The 20,865-nt window shown below is 41.1% G+C and overlaps 2 protein-coding genes across 3 annotated transcripts; one reads left to right on the plus strand and one right to left on the minus strand.

The window, feature by feature from the left end:
* The first annotated feature begins 530 nt into the window (after positions 1–530).
* On the plus strand, positions 531–6,234 carry ENPP4 (ectonucleotide pyrophosphatase/phosphodiesterase 4). The gene is made up of 3 exons (XM_029965849.1): positions 531–1,389; positions 2,316–2,486; positions 5,013–6,234. The coding sequence occupies exons 1-3, from the start codon at positions 573–575 to the stop codon at positions 5,375–5,377; spliced, it is 1,353 nt and encodes a 450-aa protein (XP_029821709.1). The 5' UTR covers positions 531–572; the 3' UTR covers positions 5,378–6,234.
* Positions 6,235–9,548: 3,314 nt separating this feature from the next.
* Positions 9,549–20,655, minus strand: ENPP5 (ectonucleotide pyrophosphatase/phosphodiesterase family member 5). 2 transcript variants are annotated; one of them, XM_018088751.2, is made up of 4 exons: positions 20,594–20,655; positions 17,736–18,587; positions 14,306–14,482; positions 9,549–12,975 (listed from the first exon to the last, which is right to left on the minus strand). In XM_018088751.2, exons 2-4 carry the CDS (start codon positions 18,580–18,582, stop codon positions 12,605–12,607), a joined length of 1,395 nt encoding a protein of 464 aa, XP_017944240.1. In that variant the 5' UTR covers positions 18,583–18,587; positions 20,594–20,655; the 3' UTR covers positions 9,549–12,604. The 2 variants fall into 2 exon arrangements, with proteins under 2 accessions (XP_017944240.1, XP_017944241.1); XM_018088752.2 differs by having other exon boundaries at positions 17,736–18,590; positions 20,594–20,648.
* Positions 20,656–20,865: the final 210 nt, after the last annotated feature.

Here is a 20,865-nt window from a genome sequence, read left to right on the forward strand (position 1 = left end):
AGAAGTCTTCCAGCAGCTTGAGATGGTGGAAACTGTAAAAGGAAAGGCGGGATGAAAAAGAGAAGTTATAATTACAGTAGGAAACAGAATTCTGGTCTGAGCAGGGATGTGTAATAAGAATTTAGACCTGCAGAGGACTCTTAAATGTGGGGCTGGAATTGTTCAGGAGCATGTGGCTTGAACATGAGTTAAAATACTGATTGTCTGTCTTGGGATGTAGAATTGTAACAAGACACACAGAACAATGGAATAACTGCTCAAAAGAGAAAACAGTTCTTCAAAACTAAATGAAACTAAATTTCATTTAGTCTGTAATGAAAAAATCTTATTGCTCATTTGTTTTACTATATGAAAAACTATGACTGTGAGAAAGCTGTGAAGTGAGTAGGAAAATCCATGGTTGACTTGAGTGGTTGTTTAGACTGATTATTTTGGAGTTACCCTCTACAAGGAAGATGTACATAATGTATAGCTAGTTTAACTGGTTCCAGTACAAGTAGTTTGGTTACATGCCTTTTTAAATTTTTCAGGTGCATCTGATTACCTGCTGGAGGTACTTTGAAGCCTCAACAATGAGCTCAGTGTTAATGTTACTTTTTGCTGGAATACTTGCCTCTTGTGCTTGCTCAGCTGGTGATTCCAGGTTACTCCTCGTGTCCTTCGATGGCTTCAGGGCTGATTACTTGGAAACCTATAAGCTTCCTCATCTTCAGGAGTTCATTGAGGATGGTGTGCTTGTAAAACAAGTCATGAATTCTTTTATCACCAAAACTTTCCCAAACCATTACACCATAGTAACGGGTTTATACGAGGAAAGCCATGGCATTGTTGCTAATGACATGTATGATGCAGATGCCCAGAAAAAGTTTTCCCAGTTCAATGATTCAGATCCCTTCTGGTGGGATGAGGCAGTTCCAATTTGGGTAACAAATCAACAGCAGGAAAAGGGAGCAAGTGCTGCTGCCATGTGGCCCGGTACCGATGTAAAAATTAATGATACGACCCCTCAGTTCTTTATGAAGTACAACTTCTCAGTGAAGTTTGAGGAGAGAGTGGAGAAGGTTGTTGAATGGCTGAACAGCTCCAACCCAGTGGTCACTTTTGCTGTGTTATACTGGGAAGAACCGGATGCAAGTGGGCACAAGTATGGCCCAGACGACACTCAGAACATGCGCAGAGTGCTGGAAGAAGTGGATCAACGGATTGGTTTCCTTATGAGTAAACTGAAGGCATCAGGTTTGTGGGACACTATTAATATCATCATAACAAGTGATCATGGAATGGCCTCCTGCTCTGAAAAGAAGCTGATTATCCTGGACGAGTGCATTGGGCGCAACAACTACACTCTGATAGACAAGACCCCGGTTGCTGCGGTGCTGCCAAGGCAGAGTATGTTTTGTTTGGCTGTTTTTTAAGTCACACACTGAGAATTAAGTCTTGTTTATCTTACCTCTAAAAAGTATGCACTATGGTAGACTGTTCACATCTTTTGCAAAACCAGTGGAGTTCGTATTGCAGCACTTGGGCATTATGAATAAGATAAAAGATGTTGGTTTATTTAGAAATCACTTTGTTTTGGTAATCGGTGGGCCAGTGAGAGTTTCTTGTCAAATTACTATGGGTTATCATCATAAGGATGATCCTGGTACATCTGGTTGAGAAATTAGATAGGCACACCTGCTCTCTTGTTGCTCACTTAGTCTATGCAGTTGTAATTCAAGGTGAGCATGAAATAAACCCACATGTTAAGTCAGAATAAAAAAATATGTAAATTTCAAAGTGAAAATCTAAACCCAACTTTGATCATTTTCACAGTTCTGTTTCTGAGAGTGAAACTTCAGGTTTCATTCTGTAAATTCAATATCTCGGACTAGTTCCCAACAGGCATGTCTTAAATCAGGACTGCTGGCCTCAGTTTCCATAGCTGTGGCCAGACTAATGAACAAAGTGATCATACAATAAAAAAAAAAAAAAAAAAATTAATATTTACTGCATTGGATAAGATATTGACTACTAGGAGGGGTGATTGTTTTCTCTTGATTTCTCTGCTTGAATATTGCCCTGCCAGCCCAAAGAGTAAGTTGAAATGTAGGTCCAAAGCCGCAGCTGGGATGTGTCTGATTTAAAATGAAAGCAGATAGTAAAATCCACTCTGACATATGTTGCTTTCATGAGGGACATGAAAAAATAGTTTTCTATGTGTCTTTTAAAATATTATTGTTTTGAAATAATGGATCTTAGGTTTAATGACAGATAATTGTAATAAACAGGAGTTAATGTCCAGGTGTTTCACATGCAGTTTCTTTTCTTGGCAGACAAAGAAGATGTGTATAATTTACTGAAAAATTGCAACAGTCACATGAAAGCGTATCTCAAAGAAGAAATTCCAGACAGATTTCATTATAGTCATAACAAGAGAATCCAACCCATAATTCTGGTTGCAGACGAAGGCTGGACAATTGTACAGAACGAGTCACTTTCCAAGTGTAAGTGTGTTTTCCTCTTTGGTGCTCTCTGTGGTTTATGTTGGTAAACTGACTTGTTTCTATTCCAGCCAGCTGCAGGATGGTTCTCCTTTAGCAAGTGGGGTTCTGGCACTGTGCACATTTAGGAACAGCTCAGTGTCTTCTAGAACATTCTCAGCGTGAGCCTGGAGTGTTTTAAGAGATGGGGATATTCTCTTGGCTGAAACACTTTGTCATGTTCAGTTTAACTCGTAAAACTGTACTTCAGGCTATTATCTTAGGCAGGTTAGTCTGTCTCAAGCTTTCCCTAGAGTGTGGTTTAACTTTTTATTGTATATAAAATACATATATATAGGGGTGCATAAATTGAGGCATGCAAGACACAACGTTTAATGTTGCAGTACATGTACTAGGAAACAAAAATGAATGGCAGGAAGTATGAAAAACAATAGGAACACAACAATAATGGTCAGAGAAGCCAGAGCTCTTCTTGTTTGGGGCATCGAATAGCATGTTTGAAAGACAAATCCCAAAACAGGTGTTACTTCTCAGTGCGCTGCTGAGCTGTGTACTTTCTTCCTGCTGGATGCTTCCTGATGAAAGTCAAATCACATATATATCTATATGTGTGTGTGTGTGTGTATATGTATATATTTTTCCAGGTGTTCCACATGCAGGGTTGTTTTTTTTGGCAGGCAAGGGGCATGTATAATTTACTGAAAAAAATCCAACAGTCACATGAAAGTATATCTCAAAGAAGAAATTCTGTATAGATTTCATCGTTGTAATAATGAGATAATTCAGCCTGTAATTCTGTTGTAGATGAAGGCTCTGTGTGTGTGTGTGTGTACAGATATATATATATGTGTATACATGTGTTCAGAAAGGGATTGGACAGATTCTTGGAAGAAAAATCCATTAATAGAAATTAAGTACAAAAGTACCAGCTTCCAGGAAGCTTCTGAGCAGCCAACAGCTCGGGGCTGGCTGGTGTGTCAGGGATATCCCTGCTGGATACTCCCCAGACTCCCTGTATGACTGCTGTCAGAGACAGGGTGCTGGGTGGTGGAAACTCCAGTTTTCATCCAGTTTGGCTGTTCTTTCTGTCTGCCCTTTGCACATTTAAGTTCAGGTGTTCTCGTTATTTGTACAAAAGTACTGATTTTAATACAAGAGGTGTTTACATTTAAATTTCCCCACAGGTTTGCTACAATTATCTTCAAATTGACAATATGTAGCACAGGAGTTCTCTATTAGAGGTCTCTTGTTTCTGGATAGATTCAATTTCATGTACCTAAAATAGTTAATAACTGTATATTTATAAGGAACAGCATTGTATTAGCTGAAGTGAATCCCTTTTCAAATCAATTTTGTTAGCCAAGGTTTCCCAGAATTGGGCAGGGGAGGTTTTAGCCTAAAAGCCTGTTTAAGGCTTGTTGTCTTCATGGACAAAGTGAATGCCATGTGTACCAATACCAGAATCCAACTTCAGAGTGAAAGATTGGGAACCTCATTGGGGAGGGGACTTGAAAGAGCTCTGCTCAAAGCAATCGAGTAGCAAAAGAGGGAAAAAAAAAATCAAGAAACATGGTATTGTGTTAAACAAGATGCACTGCAGTAATACCTCTGTGGTAACAAACAGAATGGTAGAAAACATTAAAAAGGACTGGTGGAGGTTCACTTAAGTGGTGTGACCTAATCAGTCAGAATCTGGACATTTTGCATCAGAAACTTCAGTGAAGCACCCAAGGAGACAGTTCTCAGGGCAACTATCAATTGTTACTAAGAAATGGACTCAAATGCAGTAACTCACATACTGTGCTGAGTGTACTGTGAGAAACTTCTGGCATCTTGGACAGGTTTTTCTGAAATGTTGTTAGGAAATTTGACTATGGCTGCTTTTTAGCTCTTTATCTTAAAAACTTACTAAATGTCCAAGTACTGCTGACTTTGTAGCCACAAGGGTTTTGTTGTTTGTCTGTCAGAGGCACAGTGATCCTTTGACTGTTTGTTTGGTTTTGACTCTTTGTGCGTCCCTTCACCTGAAGTACCTAATCTGATAAACGGGATTTGAGGGTACTTAATATGTTCAAACCAAACACTATCAAGGGAAGGGTGCTTGGCTTTTAAGAAGTAATTAAAGTGCCTGCTATGCAAGGGAGAGATGACTTTCCAAATATCTGAGAAGTAAAAATTTCCGTTCCAGCTACTGACTCATGGTGGAGTGGCAACCTCCTTTTACAACTTCGGCATGAGGAATGGGAAGGGGGAAAGCTGGAAATGTTAAGGACTGAAAGGAAAAGAGATAATGAGAGGGAGAACCGTAGCTGAAGACTAGTATTGGAAGAGTTTTCTGGGGTTTGGGGAAGGAACTCTGGGTTCCTTCAGTACTTGATCTGACATGTTCAAACCACTACAACACGTTATGTTCAGCATTAGCCTTTGGTTAAAATACATACTTTTGGGGGTGGGGGAGAGAGAGAGGGAGAGGAATACAAGGTGCAGACAGACCCTGTAGTGTTAACTGTTACCTTTTGCTCCCTGCAGTGGGTGACCACGGCTACGACAACACTCTCCCCAGCATGCACCCATTCCTGGCTGCGCGCGGTCCCGCCTTCCGCCGCGGATACACACACAGCTCCATCAACAATGTGGACATCTACCCCATGATGTGCCACATCCTGGGCCTGACACCACAGCCCCACAACGGCACTTTGGGAAACACCAAGTGCCTGCTGGCTGACCAGTGGTGCATCAACCTTCCCGAAGCTATTGGGATAGTTATTGGGGCGTTCGTGATCCTGAGTACTTTCACCTGCATCATAGTCATCTCCAAGAACAGAGTCCTTCCGCCACAGCCCTTTGCTCGCCTGCAGTTACAAAGTGATGACGATGAACCTTTAATTGGATAGCACAGAGGGAGCCCAGCCTCACTTGCTACACTGTGATTTCAGGAAAACAGTTTGAACTTGCACTGGATGGCATTCTGTGATGCACTTTATCTGCGTAAAATACTGTACAGCCAGACCTTGCTGACTCGTTTGTGTGCTGCCTGACTAGTGTCCTGTAAAAATATTTTCATAACAAAACAGTGGACTGGTGGCTTTTCACTGTAAGAGATGCTAACAAAATAAAGATGCTTAGTTTTTCATTCAAGCCTTTGAGCACTTTCAGAGTGAAATTCCAGAGTATGACTAGCCAGGATAGACTAAGTGAATTTTAATATTTGTAAATGATAATTGCTTTTTTGTATTAAATTTAATATTGACTTATTTTAGTGTTCTTGTACCTGTGTTGGAAAGAAGATCTTTTTTATGAGAGCTAGAAGTTAGTTTTGTTTGCAGAGTATGTTCAGGTTTGCCATTTAATTTGGGGATAGAGGGTATAGGGAAGATCCAAGACTTTTGTTTCTACCCTAAGGCAGCAATATGACATGAAATTGCTGAGAAAGAAAATGGAAGTCGGTGAGGAAAGAATTGATGCATATCACTTCTATTTTGAGCAATAAACCATGTGGTTCAGCAGTTACAACACTGGACAGCTGGCTCTGACATTTCTGGGCATGTGTCTGTGGGTGACTTAGATCCACAGTTCCTGCACAGTTCCAGTTGCGCTGCTGCCTTATCTCAAGGATGTCAGTTTAAAGCTTTGAATTACCCAGTTTCATGGGCTGTAGGTGTAAAATTAATGCTTCTAAATCCTGTGGAAAGTTTCTCAGGTGTAAACTTTGCTGAAGGTGTTTTTGTAATAAAGGTGGTTCTGCCCTGTGCACCAGCTGATATTTGTCTTTTGAAGGCTGTCATGCTAAAAAGCAACAACTGACAGTTTGATGTGCAGTCATCAAACAAGTCTTCCAAACTCTTATTTTAAGCCCTGGAAATTTAAAGAGAAAAGTTAACAGATCTTATCTCAAAAAAATAAATACTCTGTAGCTTTTGAGATATATAGATGCAAATTTCTGGTGAAGACCAGTGCTAATGGTTCTCCTAATTGAAACTCTTGATTCCTTGTTAATGGTCAGGTTGTAACTTGACGTTAAAATTTGATGTAGAAAGCCTTAAACGATACCTTATCTTTCAGTGGGGAGAGGATGTGAGGTTAAATTGTTAATGCTAACCCAAAAGAGAACTATGGTTACCGAGTCCTTTTCCTACAAGTTTGATGGTTTTAAAAAATAATTTGATGTGACAGAGGTACATGGTAATGTGCAATGTCGTTTCACAAGCTCCAATTCAATGCAGTTTGGTATTGGCCCCAGACTGCCTTTTAGTGATCCAGCAGGGAGGGGGCAGGGACTTTGGGACAGAAGAGCTGCTTCTAACTGTCCACAGAAAAAAATACATTGGAGTTTTAGAAATGTGTGGAAGCTTTACTACTTTGTGTCTTCCTCTCTGGGTATTCTGTTGTACTGATTAAAAACACAAACCAAAACCTAACCAGTTCTGGTTTCCCCTCCTTCTTAAACTACTAGTTATTACTTACTAGTGCTTTACTCTGGCTTAATCTGAACTTGAAAGAGGCTCAGGCCCCTTGAAAAATCTGTTCTGTTACTGACAGGGTACTGGATTTTAACCTGTTGCTATCCTAGAGCAGTAGCTGGACTGAGCACAGAGTCACTTTCTCATCCTGCCTGAAGTTTAAACTAATTAATTACAGGCACCAAGAGGTCGAGTTAATGAGTAACTACAAAGGGAATGTTTTGCAGGGTAGGACCCAGGCTTGGATATGCTGTAAAGGGGAGGACACTGGAGAAAGTTGTTTGTTAGGTTCTCATAATTCTGCTGATACAGGTTGGGATCCTCAGGTGGTGATGGAATTATTGGGAGTTGCTTTGCATCATCTGTGTTTGGAAAGGCTTGACTAGACTGAATTAATCTTCCCAGCAGACTGGGTCAGATCAAACTGTACTGTCTCTACATGTGAGTTCTGGTGTTTTTTTTCTGGAAGCTAAACCTGATATAGCACAGTGTTTGCTCCACTCTGTTCTCCCCCTTCTCTGCCCTCCCCCCAGCAGTTGTCACACAGCCTGTGATGGATGTGCTCTCAGTTCCTCTGTGCATCCCCCTCACAGGCAGGTGGCAAAGTTACCACCAAGATTTTAATGGCCAGAAATGTAAATGCTGACTTAAGTGCAGTGTGATCTGAAATAGGAGTGTTGTTACAGATGGGGAAATCAAGGTCTAAGTGCATTTCTCCTTCTAGCTCTAGGCAGCCTCTTCTGATGAGAATTGCTACAAGTCACTGAGCTGCTGTGAAACCAGACAGTGAGTGGTTGTATTGAGTGGAAATCCCTAACACCCTCCACTCCTCCTCCCTTAGTGTGGAGACTAAACAGTGCTACTGTGGAAAGGGCTTGAGGAAATCTAAGTATTAAGAAATAGGATAAACTGTATTTGAGTTGCATTGCTGATTATTTTCATTTCCAAAGATGTGGTATGGTCTGTAACGGTTCTGAGTATTCTTCCTGGCACAACGAGTTTCAGAGTCACTCTTGTACATCCAGGATTTCACACAGATCATATACAGATGAAGAGAACCTAGAAAAACACCTCTTTGTCCTTAAGACACAAAGTTGATTTATTTAAAGATGATTATTTTTTTAAATTCTGGCAAAATACTTCAACTGCCTCATTACAGTTTGTGTTCTATTTCTTATGAAAGCTGGTGGCTGATTTTCTTTCCAAGAGCCAATTAAGAAGAAGAACAGCAAAGTTGTGGCTTCTGCTTCCTTAGAGCTGTGATAAAGGGGCGATAGTTTGTGGCAACAATTAATGACTTGCTAAATAGACACAACTCAGCAATGTTCACACAGGGCATGTTAATTCAGAGGACATTCCTAACACTTAAACTGTCAGTGAAGTTTAGAAGGGGATAGGAGGGATATTTGTAGCCGCTGCCCTGCAGTGAAAGCTGTTTCATTATGTTGGCTATCTCCATAAGGGAACTCAACACTGGGTACAGAAACCCTAAAACATCCACCCCTTTGGGGTTCTGTGCTTTTTTGGCCATTAGCATCAAGGAAACAGTTCCAGAATTGAGCTGACTTCACCTACAGCTCTGAAACACTGGTTTCAGGGGCACATTTAACTTGCTGCCTACACACTGCCTATGAAAATAAACCAACATCATGTATCTCCAAGGATCAGGCCACAGGGACAGATGTTTGCTCTGACATGCATGGTAGCATTTTTTATTGCAAAAAAACCAGTAATGGAGGTTTGTTAATAGGATTCAGATTAGGATTTCATTATGGAAAGGCTGATAGCACTATTGGATTTTTCATTTTCATGTGCTTGCAATAATTTTTGTAGCCTACCACCTAATAAATGTTTACACCACTTTTACTGTAGGACAAACATGCCATGAAAGGTTTGTACAGCAGCACAGGTATGGTCAACACAGAATCCTTCACCATTATTTAAGCAGGGAAGAAGACTGGGAAGTAACCCTGTTAAATTTGCATTTTACAAAACAGCAGGACCCAACCACTGCACATTTGTTCTTCTTCCACATTCAGCTTGTGTTGTTCACACTTGTTACAAGTCTCTGCCCATGATGGGGGGGGGGCAGTTGAAACCAACCCAAACCATTCTATGATTGATTGAAAAGTAAGGCTGCACAACCCTTCATCCTACCACAGGCTTGGCAGTGCTGGGTTGATGGTTGGACCCTTACTGTAGAAGTCCTTACCAACCTAAACAATTTTATGAATCTGATTTTTCTGCCTTTTTTTAATTATTATTTTTCTTGAGACTGCATTTCTTGTAGCAGCATTATTGCAGCTCTTTACCAAGAAAGTCTGGAAGATTTTTTTTGGTAAAAGAAACTGTATTCCCACCATTGGTAACTGATAGCTGGTTTTTCCATATACAGCAGCAAGGGGGGAAATGAGATCTATTATAAAAGAACTTTCACTTAAAATTCCTAAGTTCTGTCATACTTCCAGTTATTCTTAATAAAGGCATAGACTATGCAGAGTCCAATATTTGGGATGCGAGAATTAAGGCCATTCTCCCCCAGTCACTCCCTCCCCTTCAGGTTTGTTTCCCAGAAGTGTTTTTAAATGAAACCAGCACTCCATGCTTGGTAGGACTACAGCAAAGATGTATTTCAACTCCAGCAGTTCCAAACATGAAGAAATAAAGAAAACATTTGACATCTGTACGCTTCACAGGTCAGTAATGAAGCACAACATCATGCATCAGTCTTGGTTTCCAAGCTTAAGTTACAAGCAGTACACAGTGTACTCAAATCCAGTTTCCAATAAACTTGTTTGCACATCATAGAAAGTATCATATACACAAAAACCAAATCCCATGTCCTCCCTACCCAGAAAGATAGTCTGACAAAATGTCACATCAGAGAAAAAATTGCTGTGCTTTCATCATCTGTGCTTTCAATTCCATTAAGCTCACACCCAACTTAAAACAGTGTTTGACACCAGCTGGGCAAATATACTAACAAGGAACTACCCAAAAGGTACCTATATATACTCCAAAGAACAAAGGAAGTGTTTAGCCCTAAACTGAAATACCCAAATGCTACAAGATTCCCTTCTGTTTTTTTTTTTACAAAGTTTTATTTTACCCTCCTCAAAGAAGGGCCTCACAGTGCAATACAGAACAATGACACACACAATTCTCACATCCATGTCCCCAAATTATTTTCAGTATTATTGTTCCCAAAGCCTTTGTTGCAGGAAACTTACTGCTTTTCCCTTGTTGCATATTTGGGCAGGTAAATCTAAGTCCAGGATGACTGAACAACACTGACCAACTCTGGCCCCTCCTTAAAATCAAGATTTACTTTGGCTGATAGAACTACACCTGCCACAATTAAAGTGGGGGGTTAATGAACAACTCTGAGATTACAACTCAGTTATTTTCACATATGCCATGATTACTGCTATGAAATTGCTGCAGTAAGAGGAATTTCTATTAAAGCAGCATGTTCCAAAGTGCATAATTGCAGTAAATACAAGAGAGGGTTATGGCATCTCCAACTGCCACTGTTATTGCCTTATCCAAGCCTGTAGATCTTTCCTTAAACACACACTAAGACATAGCTAATGGCCAGCTCTACTAAGAATCAGCTTTACAGACCTTTTCCTTCAGTGTTTTCTTAAGAAAATGGCAATTTTCTTTTTTTCTTTAAGAAAAAAAGACAGTTCACAGCATAGCAACAGCACTGAGTCAGATAAGTTCACAAGATTTCACATATATCTCCCAAACTGAGAGCTGTCTCCAAACAGATCTGCATGTTTCCTGCCTTCCTAAAGCTACCATTACAGCTAAAGTTTCAGCATATCCCTTAAATTGGATTATTTCACTGCCTTCCCTCTCAAGCATTTGCTGAACCCAGGTGTGGCCTCTGGAAACGTCCACATCTGTCTGCAAGACAGGTTGGGCTTGGTGCTAAGCAAATGTCCCTGCCATTACAGAGGAACCCAACAGATCATCATTAAGTCTGGAATTTAGTCCAGCAAAACGAGTTTTGTACTCCAAACCCTCCCCTTGCAGTACTGACTGTCAGTCACACTGTTTCCTCGGCAGAGCACAACCAAAGCCGAGGTGTTCCCATCCTTGCCCTCTGCTGGGGGCTGTGGACACAGCTATAAATTGCACTTAAAAATACTCAGTTTGCTATTTCTGCATGAATTTTAAAAGTTTCTTTCTCCTTCAGGCATTGTACTCAGCATCAAAGTGATGAGAAATACTATCTCACAGAGGGAGAAGGGGAAAACTCTGACAATGAGACAACTTTTCTCACTTCAGACCATGTTTTTCACACAAACCTTAGTCAGCAGCTTCTCACCTACCATTTAAGTGAGCTCACAGAAAAACCCCACAACTACACTAGCAAGATTTATTGCCACACACAAAAGGATCAGAATAATATGTAGCTTTGTTGACTCAGAATTAATATTTTTCCCTGACAGAGGCTTTCCTCCAGAAGAACAAACTCCAGTCTTACACCTTTTTTTCTAATATTAAAGTGTGCTTGTTCAGTTTTAAGAGCATATATGGCTTAAGATTTATATGGCTGCTCCATAAATTGCAACTCGAATCCTGCTTATCCAATTCTAAGGTCCACCAGGCACAGCAGATAAAGCACAAGACACAAGTCAAACTCGCAGTAACAAAGAGTCTCTGATAACAGATTAAATGAACACCCAGGAACAGAACTCTGAAACCAGCCTGAATATCCATGTTCCTTAACTGATTCATCTCCCTTAGTCTGAAAGAACCTTCTTATCACAGAAATATAGAAGACTCCATTTGGATATACAGGTGTGGTGCTTTTAAGTGTCTTTATCCTGCCAGCTGCATGGAACTTCTAGAAAATTTAGTCCAGTGTACAGGAAACAGAAAACATGAAGACCTAAGTTTACTTAAAATCGTACTTAAAATGGTAAAGACCTGTATTTACCAAAATAATATTTTTTTAGAATTAAGAATCAAGCAGTTTAATACTGATTGCTAAAGGCAACACCACTTAGATTCATATTCTGGGGTTACAATTAACAGAGTAGTTTGAAGAAATATGCCTAATTCTAAATGTAGAGACTTAGCACTCGTGACCTAGCTGAACAATTATGTTGTTTTCCACAGGATTTAACCCACTAAACTGTCTGTAATGGTGACTAAGAGCTTCCTTGGTCAGGGAAGTTAAAAAAAAACAACAAAGAAGTTTAGTCCCATTCAGTGACTTGTTAGAATTGAAGAGACTCAAAAAACCTCTCAAGGAACAAAAAAAAAAAAAAAAAAAAAAAAAAAAAAAAAAGAGGGTGGGAAATGAAATCACCATTTAATAGTCTGTGAAATGCACCTCAGTTGATGTTATTTATCTAAAAATAGCTATAATAAGGTATTTGAGGTCTGTTGTTACTACATGTCTACATATATAAACAGCTTTCCAGGTTTACCTACAATATCTTTGACGCCTGGAAGATGAAGTGGCTGCAGGGTGAAACAGGAACATGCTCTTTCTCTGCATCCCTGGTCTGTACGTGCCCCAGAGTACCAATGGATCAACATCCACCTCCTTTTACTTCAGATATTTATGCTGATCCATCTCTTATTACTTATTTTCTCTGTATAAGCTTATTTCAAGCTTCAGACAGGAAACAATCCCAAGTGTTAATGATCTTGCAGCAGTGGCTGGGCAACTTCAGTGTGTAGGATGTGCATGGAATTTCCTTGGGCAAGGACAAAATGCTTAACAAAAACTGCAGTAAAAACCAGAACAAGCAAGCTGCCCAAGAAGACTCCTATGACTGTGGAACAGGTGTCTGCTCCAAAGGCTCCAGGAACTTCAGCAAGGATGTCTTTCACGGAGTTGAAGGAGCCGTTGTTTGGCAGAGGGTCAATACGAAGCAGATGACACAGCAAGGGGTACAAGTCTGTAGCATTCATGGCTTCTTTGGTGACATTCTTTCTGAAAGCAGGCCCAACTGCCACAAAAATGGGATGCATTTCTGGTATGATGTTGTCATACCCGTGGTTACCAACTTGAAATAAAAGATAGAGAAAGGTCAGTATTCTGAAGCTGCAAAACAAGCAACCCTTTCCTAGAATTAGCAGAATGCAGAAAAGGCACAGCCATCAGTTATTCTTGCAAAGGTTTAGAAGAATTCTTTTGATCCATTTGTCTCCTAGCAAATATGAAGTCTCAGAACTACAAAGAGAAAATGGCTTTAAAAAAACCAACAATGGAGAGTGCTATTTGAAAAAAAAATAAAAAGAGCTAGGAAAAAAAGGTAAGCTCACATGGCAGTAACCACTGTCAATGACACGCTACCTATAGCCAACTTTCCTTGATTTTTCTCAAGGAAAAACTCCAACTTTGCAACTGGCCCAGATCTCTTAGAGAAAAAAAAAAAATATGTAGAGATAGATTGTCCATTTGACTCCAAGTTTGACACTTTGTCCAATTTTGTGCACTATCAACTCAACAACAAGGAAGAGACCTCACTACTGGGTCTCCAGTGCCCCTTCCCAACAGGGGTACTAAAAACCCTGAACATGCAGAACACACAGGCATGAGAAGCTGCTCTCAGCACCTACTGACAAACTTGTTACGTCTTGCAGGTGATGCTCTTCAGAGTCATAACCTGCAGCAAAGTTTAGAAGGTTTTCAATTAAGAAACAAACACAGACCACATGACACCTGTATTTTTCCTCCTATGTAACCAAAAAGTTACAGTTTACTGTCTCCATTCTATCTATAATAAATCTCAAAACCCTGAAGTAAGGAACTTAAAAGTCTTGGGGTTATTATTCCTCCATATCACCTAGAATGCATTTTATCCTCTAAGACAAGCAAAAAACACTGGTATGCAGAAACAAAGACTCTTTGTAGCAATAGAGCGAGGTTACTGTAAGTGTAGCACGCACAAAAGCTGAGGACTTTCAGAAAACGTTTTTGTATTTCCAACCCAACCTTCTCCAGTAAATAAGTAGTACGTGATAAAACAACCCTATTCACCCTCTACTCAACAAATTCAGTTACAACTTTCTTTTTTAATCTCTCAGGAAGTGCTTGTCAGTTTGCTACATCCTGAAAGACCTCAAGTATGAGGCCACTAAAACATGTGACTGATCTTATCTCAGAAAGTCTAATGTTTAAAGAAACACTAAGTGCAGATTCTCCTCCCCTAATAGTAGGGTGCTTCCCATCCCACCAGGGGAAAAAACCAGAAATTCTACACAATTCAGTTTTCCCTCCCAGTCTTAAAGAAAAATAAAAAATGAACATAGGTTGAGACTGGGAGAGAAAGTACCACGTAAGGTTCCTGACTAGAAAGACACAGCAAACCACCATAAAGGCAAGATACTTACCCAGAAAAACATCAGACTTATTATGTACAATTTCCCATCCGTTATCAGCCACTGCTAAAATGGGCTGAATTTTACTGTTGTGTTTGTAATGAAATCTATCTGGAATCTGCTCCTTTTTATATACAGTCATGTTGGGATGAGCGTTGGCCAAAGCTTCATATACTTCATCCAGTTTGCCTTCAAATAAACATAAGAGACAAAAGACAAAAATTAAACATACCAATATGTTTACTGAACTAATCAGTAGTTTAAATATAGCTGAAAGAAGAGGACAAAATGCACTTCCTCAGTCAAGTGAATTTAGTATAATTCATGAAGTTAATTATAGCTGTAGGAGACAATGTGTGCACATATGTTACTGTGAGAAATCCAGAGGATCATTCACGGTAAGATCCCACCTGACACCAGACTTCACAGCCTGTTCCCAAGCAATAAGTGCCCTGCTAATTTTAGAAAAATCCCTCATTTCATAGTTGTCAGAATGTCAGCTTCTCACAGGAATGAGCTAGAAGGCATTCAGTTAAATTCCATGGAAAAGGAATCAACCCCTCCTAGCTCCATGCAAAGCCTGAAAGCAAGAAGATAGCTCCTAAACCTGTTCATGAGGTAATAAGGGCATTCAGGCCATATTCTGTCTGTCCCCCAGTTGGCTGTGATGACAAGTGACACTTTTTATTATTTTTTTTAATTTCAAAGCAGTCTCATTGTTAGCTGCTTTCCTTTAAAAGGGGAAAGAGAGAAGCCACTTTGTTTCTTGGCACTGCTGAATCATCTCGAGCAGGGAACACATGACAAGCACACCAAGGGACAGGCTGGAATGGCAGATGAAGGTGGAACTTTTGGTCTAGAACTGTCAGCCAACTGTATTCAACAACAGCCAACAGCACGAGCTACTCCTCTGTATTCCCAGTGCCTGCTTCTTTCCTTTCCTTAGTCACAGTGAGTGCAAACCCTCAAGCCCTGTACTACCACTGAATAAATAAGCTTTTCCCACCCCCAATTCTTTATTTGCTTATTTCCAGTTTCTGAGCTTGTCTTTCCAGTAAAAGTCACTTAAGAGCCACAACCAGTTGGACAGGCTGGAACATCAGTGCACAGACAGGAGGAACCAGAACACAGAGACAGAAGCACAAAAACAAGTTCAGGAATTGGCACTTGAGCAAATTTCTTCAATCCTTCCCCTCCATTTGAGGAAAGATTCCTGCTGAGGGCTATGCAGTGCATACAGCAGACTTATGTGAAATACCAAATCCCTCAGCTGAGCACTTTGTGCACTCAGCTGCCCCACTGGATTGGGCACAGTGTGTCTGCAGGCCCATCTCAGTGACCATTTACAGCCTACGTGGAGTTTGGAATGTACCTCAGGGAAAAAAGGTTGGGAGGAGGTGCCCAATGTCTCTAAAGAAAACGTGTTCATTTTCCCCCTGAGTTCCTAGAATCCAGTATAGAAATTGTGAAGGAAAACTGGAAATCCATTAATGTATAATGTTTCTTATCTCAAACTGGCATAAAAACTTGAGAAACACAATAGAGGTCAAGATGAGACAGCAAAAATGCAGATATGATAGAGAGAGTTACAGCAACAAGGGACTCCAATCTAGCATTTCTAGGACTATACTAGTAATAATGTTAATATTGTTATGCCACTTTTCTATATGGGATGGCAGGGAGAAGAAGCCCCAAATACAGCAAACTATGATTTTACACTAAATTAATTATTTTAATTATTTATCTCAAATGCAAGGAAAAAAGCCAGCATCAGCAGCTGTGCTACAGGTACCTTCTTTGTGAACGTATTATTACTTCCCCACACACTGTAATACACCAGCATGGTTAAATAATGGCTTTAATCCATCTCTCGGGGAAGAAATATGCAGCCCGTTAAACTAAAAGAAATTGCTGCATTTTTAAGCATTCAAAGTTTTCCCCAATGCCTCACTAAGTTTTACCATTCCCTTGGCTTAAGCAAGACAAATGGAACAACAAACAGGTGAAGAATCAGTGTTTTGTACTTAAGTGTATGTTAGTTCATAGCTTAACTGACAGTGAAACTCATTGTTTTATAGTAAAAATCATAGCTGCTAACACAGAAGGAAGGAATTTTAGCTGTGCTCAAAACTCAATTCTTGTTTACTGGTAATGTAATAAATACCTGAATCTCTGGCCAAAACCAAATCCAAGCTATTTCTGAAATCCACTGAAATGGCTTTTTTACTATTCTGTCCTCTAATTGCTGCCTAGATACTGTTTCTTCTCAGCATTCAGCAGACAGGAGAATCAAGTTACACGTCTTCAAGTTCTCATTTACTGCATCAAGGACGTTTCAGCACCAAAGTTTACGTTTACAGCTTTTTTACTTGCTAATGAGAACGTCCTACTCAACCATGTTGTCCCTATGAGGATGGAGCTCCCAAACTTGGCTTTTTTATCACCACTGAGGGAAACAGCACCCAGCTACAAGCACCCGAGTGTGCTCATGCAGCAATGATCTCAGTTTGGACATACAGCAATTTAGTCTGAAGTATTCCTCAAACTAAAAATGACAAGAGACATTTGTTTGCACATAAAAGTCTGCAACATACCCTCCCTACTGAGACATTTAAATACAGAACACTATCCATTAGTGATGCAAATTTTATAGAATTCTTAAAAAATTCCTTTTCAGAAGGCCACCTTAAAACTCAACTTCCAAATCAGCATTTTTTTGTGTGGACAGGGTTGCTATTTTCCAGGTTAACACATTTGCACCAAATAGTTATAACACTTGATCATCAAAATAAAGAGCAGCACCTCTGCATTAGTGACACTAAACATCAGCTGACACTTCAGCAACCCTTCAATGACTGCAACCAGACTTCAGATTTTGATTCCAACAATATTCTTGCTCATCATCAAAATAAAAACAGTATGAATATAAGTGGATGGCTGTTCAGCATAACAGGGGAAAATAACTAGTGAAAAAACAATAGCTGGCAGCTAATCAGATAGCCAACACAAGCTTTCTTTTTATCAAAGCTCCCCATCTGGTCTCAGTTTAACTCTGTTTGAGTTAGAAATATAATTCTTCCACTATGGCTTCAGCACCTTGATGAAAGGCAAGATATGTAACATTCAGGTGTTATCTATCTAGAACACCATTCAGCCTTGATAATGCCATTATATTATCCTACTTCTCACAAAAACTGAAGGATCTTTGGCAACATTACTCAACAAAAGATAGATTTGCTCCCTTTTCATTTCAGAAAATTAATCCAGGCTTTTGACTGAGCTAGCAAAAAGAATAAAGAAGTGATCCTGCAAGTACTCCTTGTTCAAGGCTGATGTCCTGCTGGCATCAGTGCTGCTACCGCCACTTCAGTTAGGGAATGATGTCTATCAAGTTTGGATACTTAAGTATCTCTTCAGACAATTTTACTGCTGTAGCTCCTACCTTCTTTTGGTAAAATGGCTACTGCGGGAGAATGGTCAATGACTTTATAGAGGTCTCTGTCCACATACTGATCAAGCTCAATGACCCTCTCTGAGGACAACTCTGACATCCCGTGATCACTGGTGATGATGACATTTATCACACCCCACAGCTTCGCCGCCTTCAGCCTGGAGATGAGATATCCCAGTTTGTTGTCGATATCACTAATTACCGGTCCCATAAGTGGGTTGTCTGGGCCCAGAAAATGTCCCATTTCATCAGGCTGTTCCCAGTACAGGAGACCAAAGTTTATGGGTTCTTCTGATGTAAACCACTCAATAAGCTTGGCAACTCTGTCTTCAAAGGGAACGGTTTCATTGTAGGGCATATAATGTGTGGGCAACACTCCGTGTATTTTCACGTCTGTTCCAGGCCACATGGCTGCGCCGGATTTGTGTCCTTTCCTCTGGTTCGTTATCCATATCGGGCTGGCCTCTTCCCAGAACTTGGGGTTATAGGTATTCATTTTGGTCAGAGAGAAGGTTTCATTCAGAACAGGATCGTACATCTCATTAGCGACGATGCCGTGGCTCTCTGCGTAGAGACCAGTCACCAGGGTGTAATGGTTGGGGTACGTTTTTGTTATGAACACATTGGTGACCTGCTTGACATGAACCCCGTTCTCCATGGCATAATGGAAATTGGGAGTTGAGACTTTATAGATGTAATCCCATCGAAATCCATCAAAAGATACCAGCAGCACTCTGGGCTGGAGAGACAGCACACTTTGAAGAAACAGTAATAAAATTCCCAGGACTTTCCAATAACAGCTCATGGCTATTCTGGAAGATATCTTCTGAGGCAACATGGCATCTGCTGAGCAGAGACAGAAGGTTTGTTTGTATTAACATGTTTTGTTAAAGTCATAACTTAGTTTTAAGAATGAGTAGCTAAAATATTCCTTATGTACTTATATCTTATGTATTTTACAAGAGCATGGACTGGCAGGACAAGGGGGAATGGCTTTAAACTGACAGAGGGCAGGGTTAGATCAGATATTAGGAAGAAATTCTTTACTGTGAGAGTGATGATATTCTGGCACAGGTTGCCCAGAGGAGCTGAAGATGCCCCATCCCTGGAATTGTTCTCAGCCAGGCTGGACAGGGCTTGGAGCAACCTGGTCTAATGGACCCTGGTCTAATGGCAACCTGCCCATGGCAGGGTGTTGGAACTAGAGGGCCTTTAAGGCCCCTTCCAACCTAAACCATTCTGTGATTTTAATTCTGTTCATACGACTCAAGGGTATTGACTCCTACCTATGACTGGAATTCCTTAATTAACAGCATGACATAATAGGACACATAATTTCATATTGTATTGGGTTGTGCTCCCCTGCCCCAGTTTCCTTCTGCCCTTCCCAAACACCTTCTTGTTCAAAACTCAGTTATCTTGTCAAAGCAAGATTGCTGTAAGAATCCTCACATGGGACTTCCCTGTCTGTAACTGACCTAAAATTTCATGCTTATATTCCCCACTTCTTGCTCAACAGCATCATTTAACCACAAGACCAGATATTCCTCAATACAATCTTGCACCGATACTCCACACAGTTCCCTTTAGGTTCCCATTATTCAGCAATCCTCTGAGACAAGGCACTACCAAAATTCAGCTGGAAAACAGTGATTTTGCAATGAATAAAATCATCTTTATATTCAGAGTACATAACTATCCTAGTTAATATAAAAAGTTATACTGTAACAAGCATCTGAATACCACTGCAGTGACGGAATAGGATCTGTCATTTTGGTAGAATACAAGATATATTCCATGGGAAGTTTTACCACTCCAATTCCCCAGTTCCTCTGATTCTCCTCAATCTCTCTCTCATATATACATTTACGCTTGAAAACAGCACAAGCACTGCTGACTGCCCAGAGAGGTTGTGGTTTCCCCCATCCCTGGAATTGTTCTCAGCCAGGCTGGACAGGACTTGGAGCAACCTGGTCTAGTGGAAGGTGTCCATTCCCATGGCAAGAGGTTGAAACTAGATGAGCTTTACGGTCCCTTCCAAACCAAAGCATTCTGTGATTCTAGGATTTTAAGAACTGCAGGCAGTCAAATGTTACACCAAGCTTGTGTGCCTCCCAAAATTAAAATCCAGGCCTTGAGTTCTGTTAAGAATACACTGACACTTCAGAGACGTAATTCCCCTTTCAGCAAACAGCACAGACCCAAAGGCTACAGAACCTCCCAGTTTCTCCCGACAGAGGATTTCTTCCAGCTGAACATGAAAGAAGGAAGGGAGAACATGCTTCTGTGTCCATCTGAACCCCATCTGCCAAATTAAATGTAGCTCTTCAATTTCCCTTGGGGAAATACGGATTTAAGTCCTCTCAAGCAAAACCAAGTCTTTACTTCTGAACTTTACACAATTAATGATCTCAATGTGACCTATGATTCTATTATTCTAATTCCTCAATTGCACGCTTTTAATAGATAATAAATGATGGGTGGTTTGTTGTTATTTTTTTTTCCCCTAAGGCCTTCCTATACCTGTCTTCCCTGGATACAATCTAAACCCATCTACTGACGCGGGTCTCTCCAGAACTCCGCAGCACAAAGCCCTGGGGACCCGAGGGGCTCTGGGGGGACAAAGCCACCGGTCTGCCCATGTCAGGAGCTGCCACAGGGACGGACAGACGGACAGACACCGCGGGCCGCGCTCGCGGCCGCCGGAGCTCAGCACTCGCGAATGCCGAGCCCAGGCCGCCGCCCCCCTCGCAGCCCCCCAGAACCTTCGTGTCAGAGCCGGGCTGGAGGACGCCCAGGAACCCCCACCCACCACCAGCACCCCCTCTCCGGGGCCGTTCCCCCATTACCTGCGGCCCGCGGAGCAGCGGGTCAGGCTCCGGCACCGCCCCGGGCGCAGCGGCGCGGCGGCGGCGGCGCCGGGAGTGGCCGCCGGGGCCGTCACTCAGCGCGCGCGGGGCGGTGCCGGGCGTGAGGCGGGTCCGGCCGTGAGGGGGTCACGGAGCCACAGAGTTAATTATCTTGAGAAGGGCTGTGAGATCATCGAGTGCAGCCTGTGACCGAACGCCACCATGTCAGCTAGGCTACGGCACTAACTGTTTCCTTAAACACCGTCCCTGCA

Source organism: Manacus vitellinus, unplaced genomic scaffold (genome assembly GCF_001715985.3).
Source record: "Manacus vitellinus isolate BGI_N305 unplaced genomic scaffold, ASM171598v3 scaffold_11_pilon, whole genome shotgun sequence".
Taxonomy (NCBI): Eukaryota; Metazoa; Chordata; class Aves; order Passeriformes; family Pipridae; genus Manacus; species Manacus vitellinus.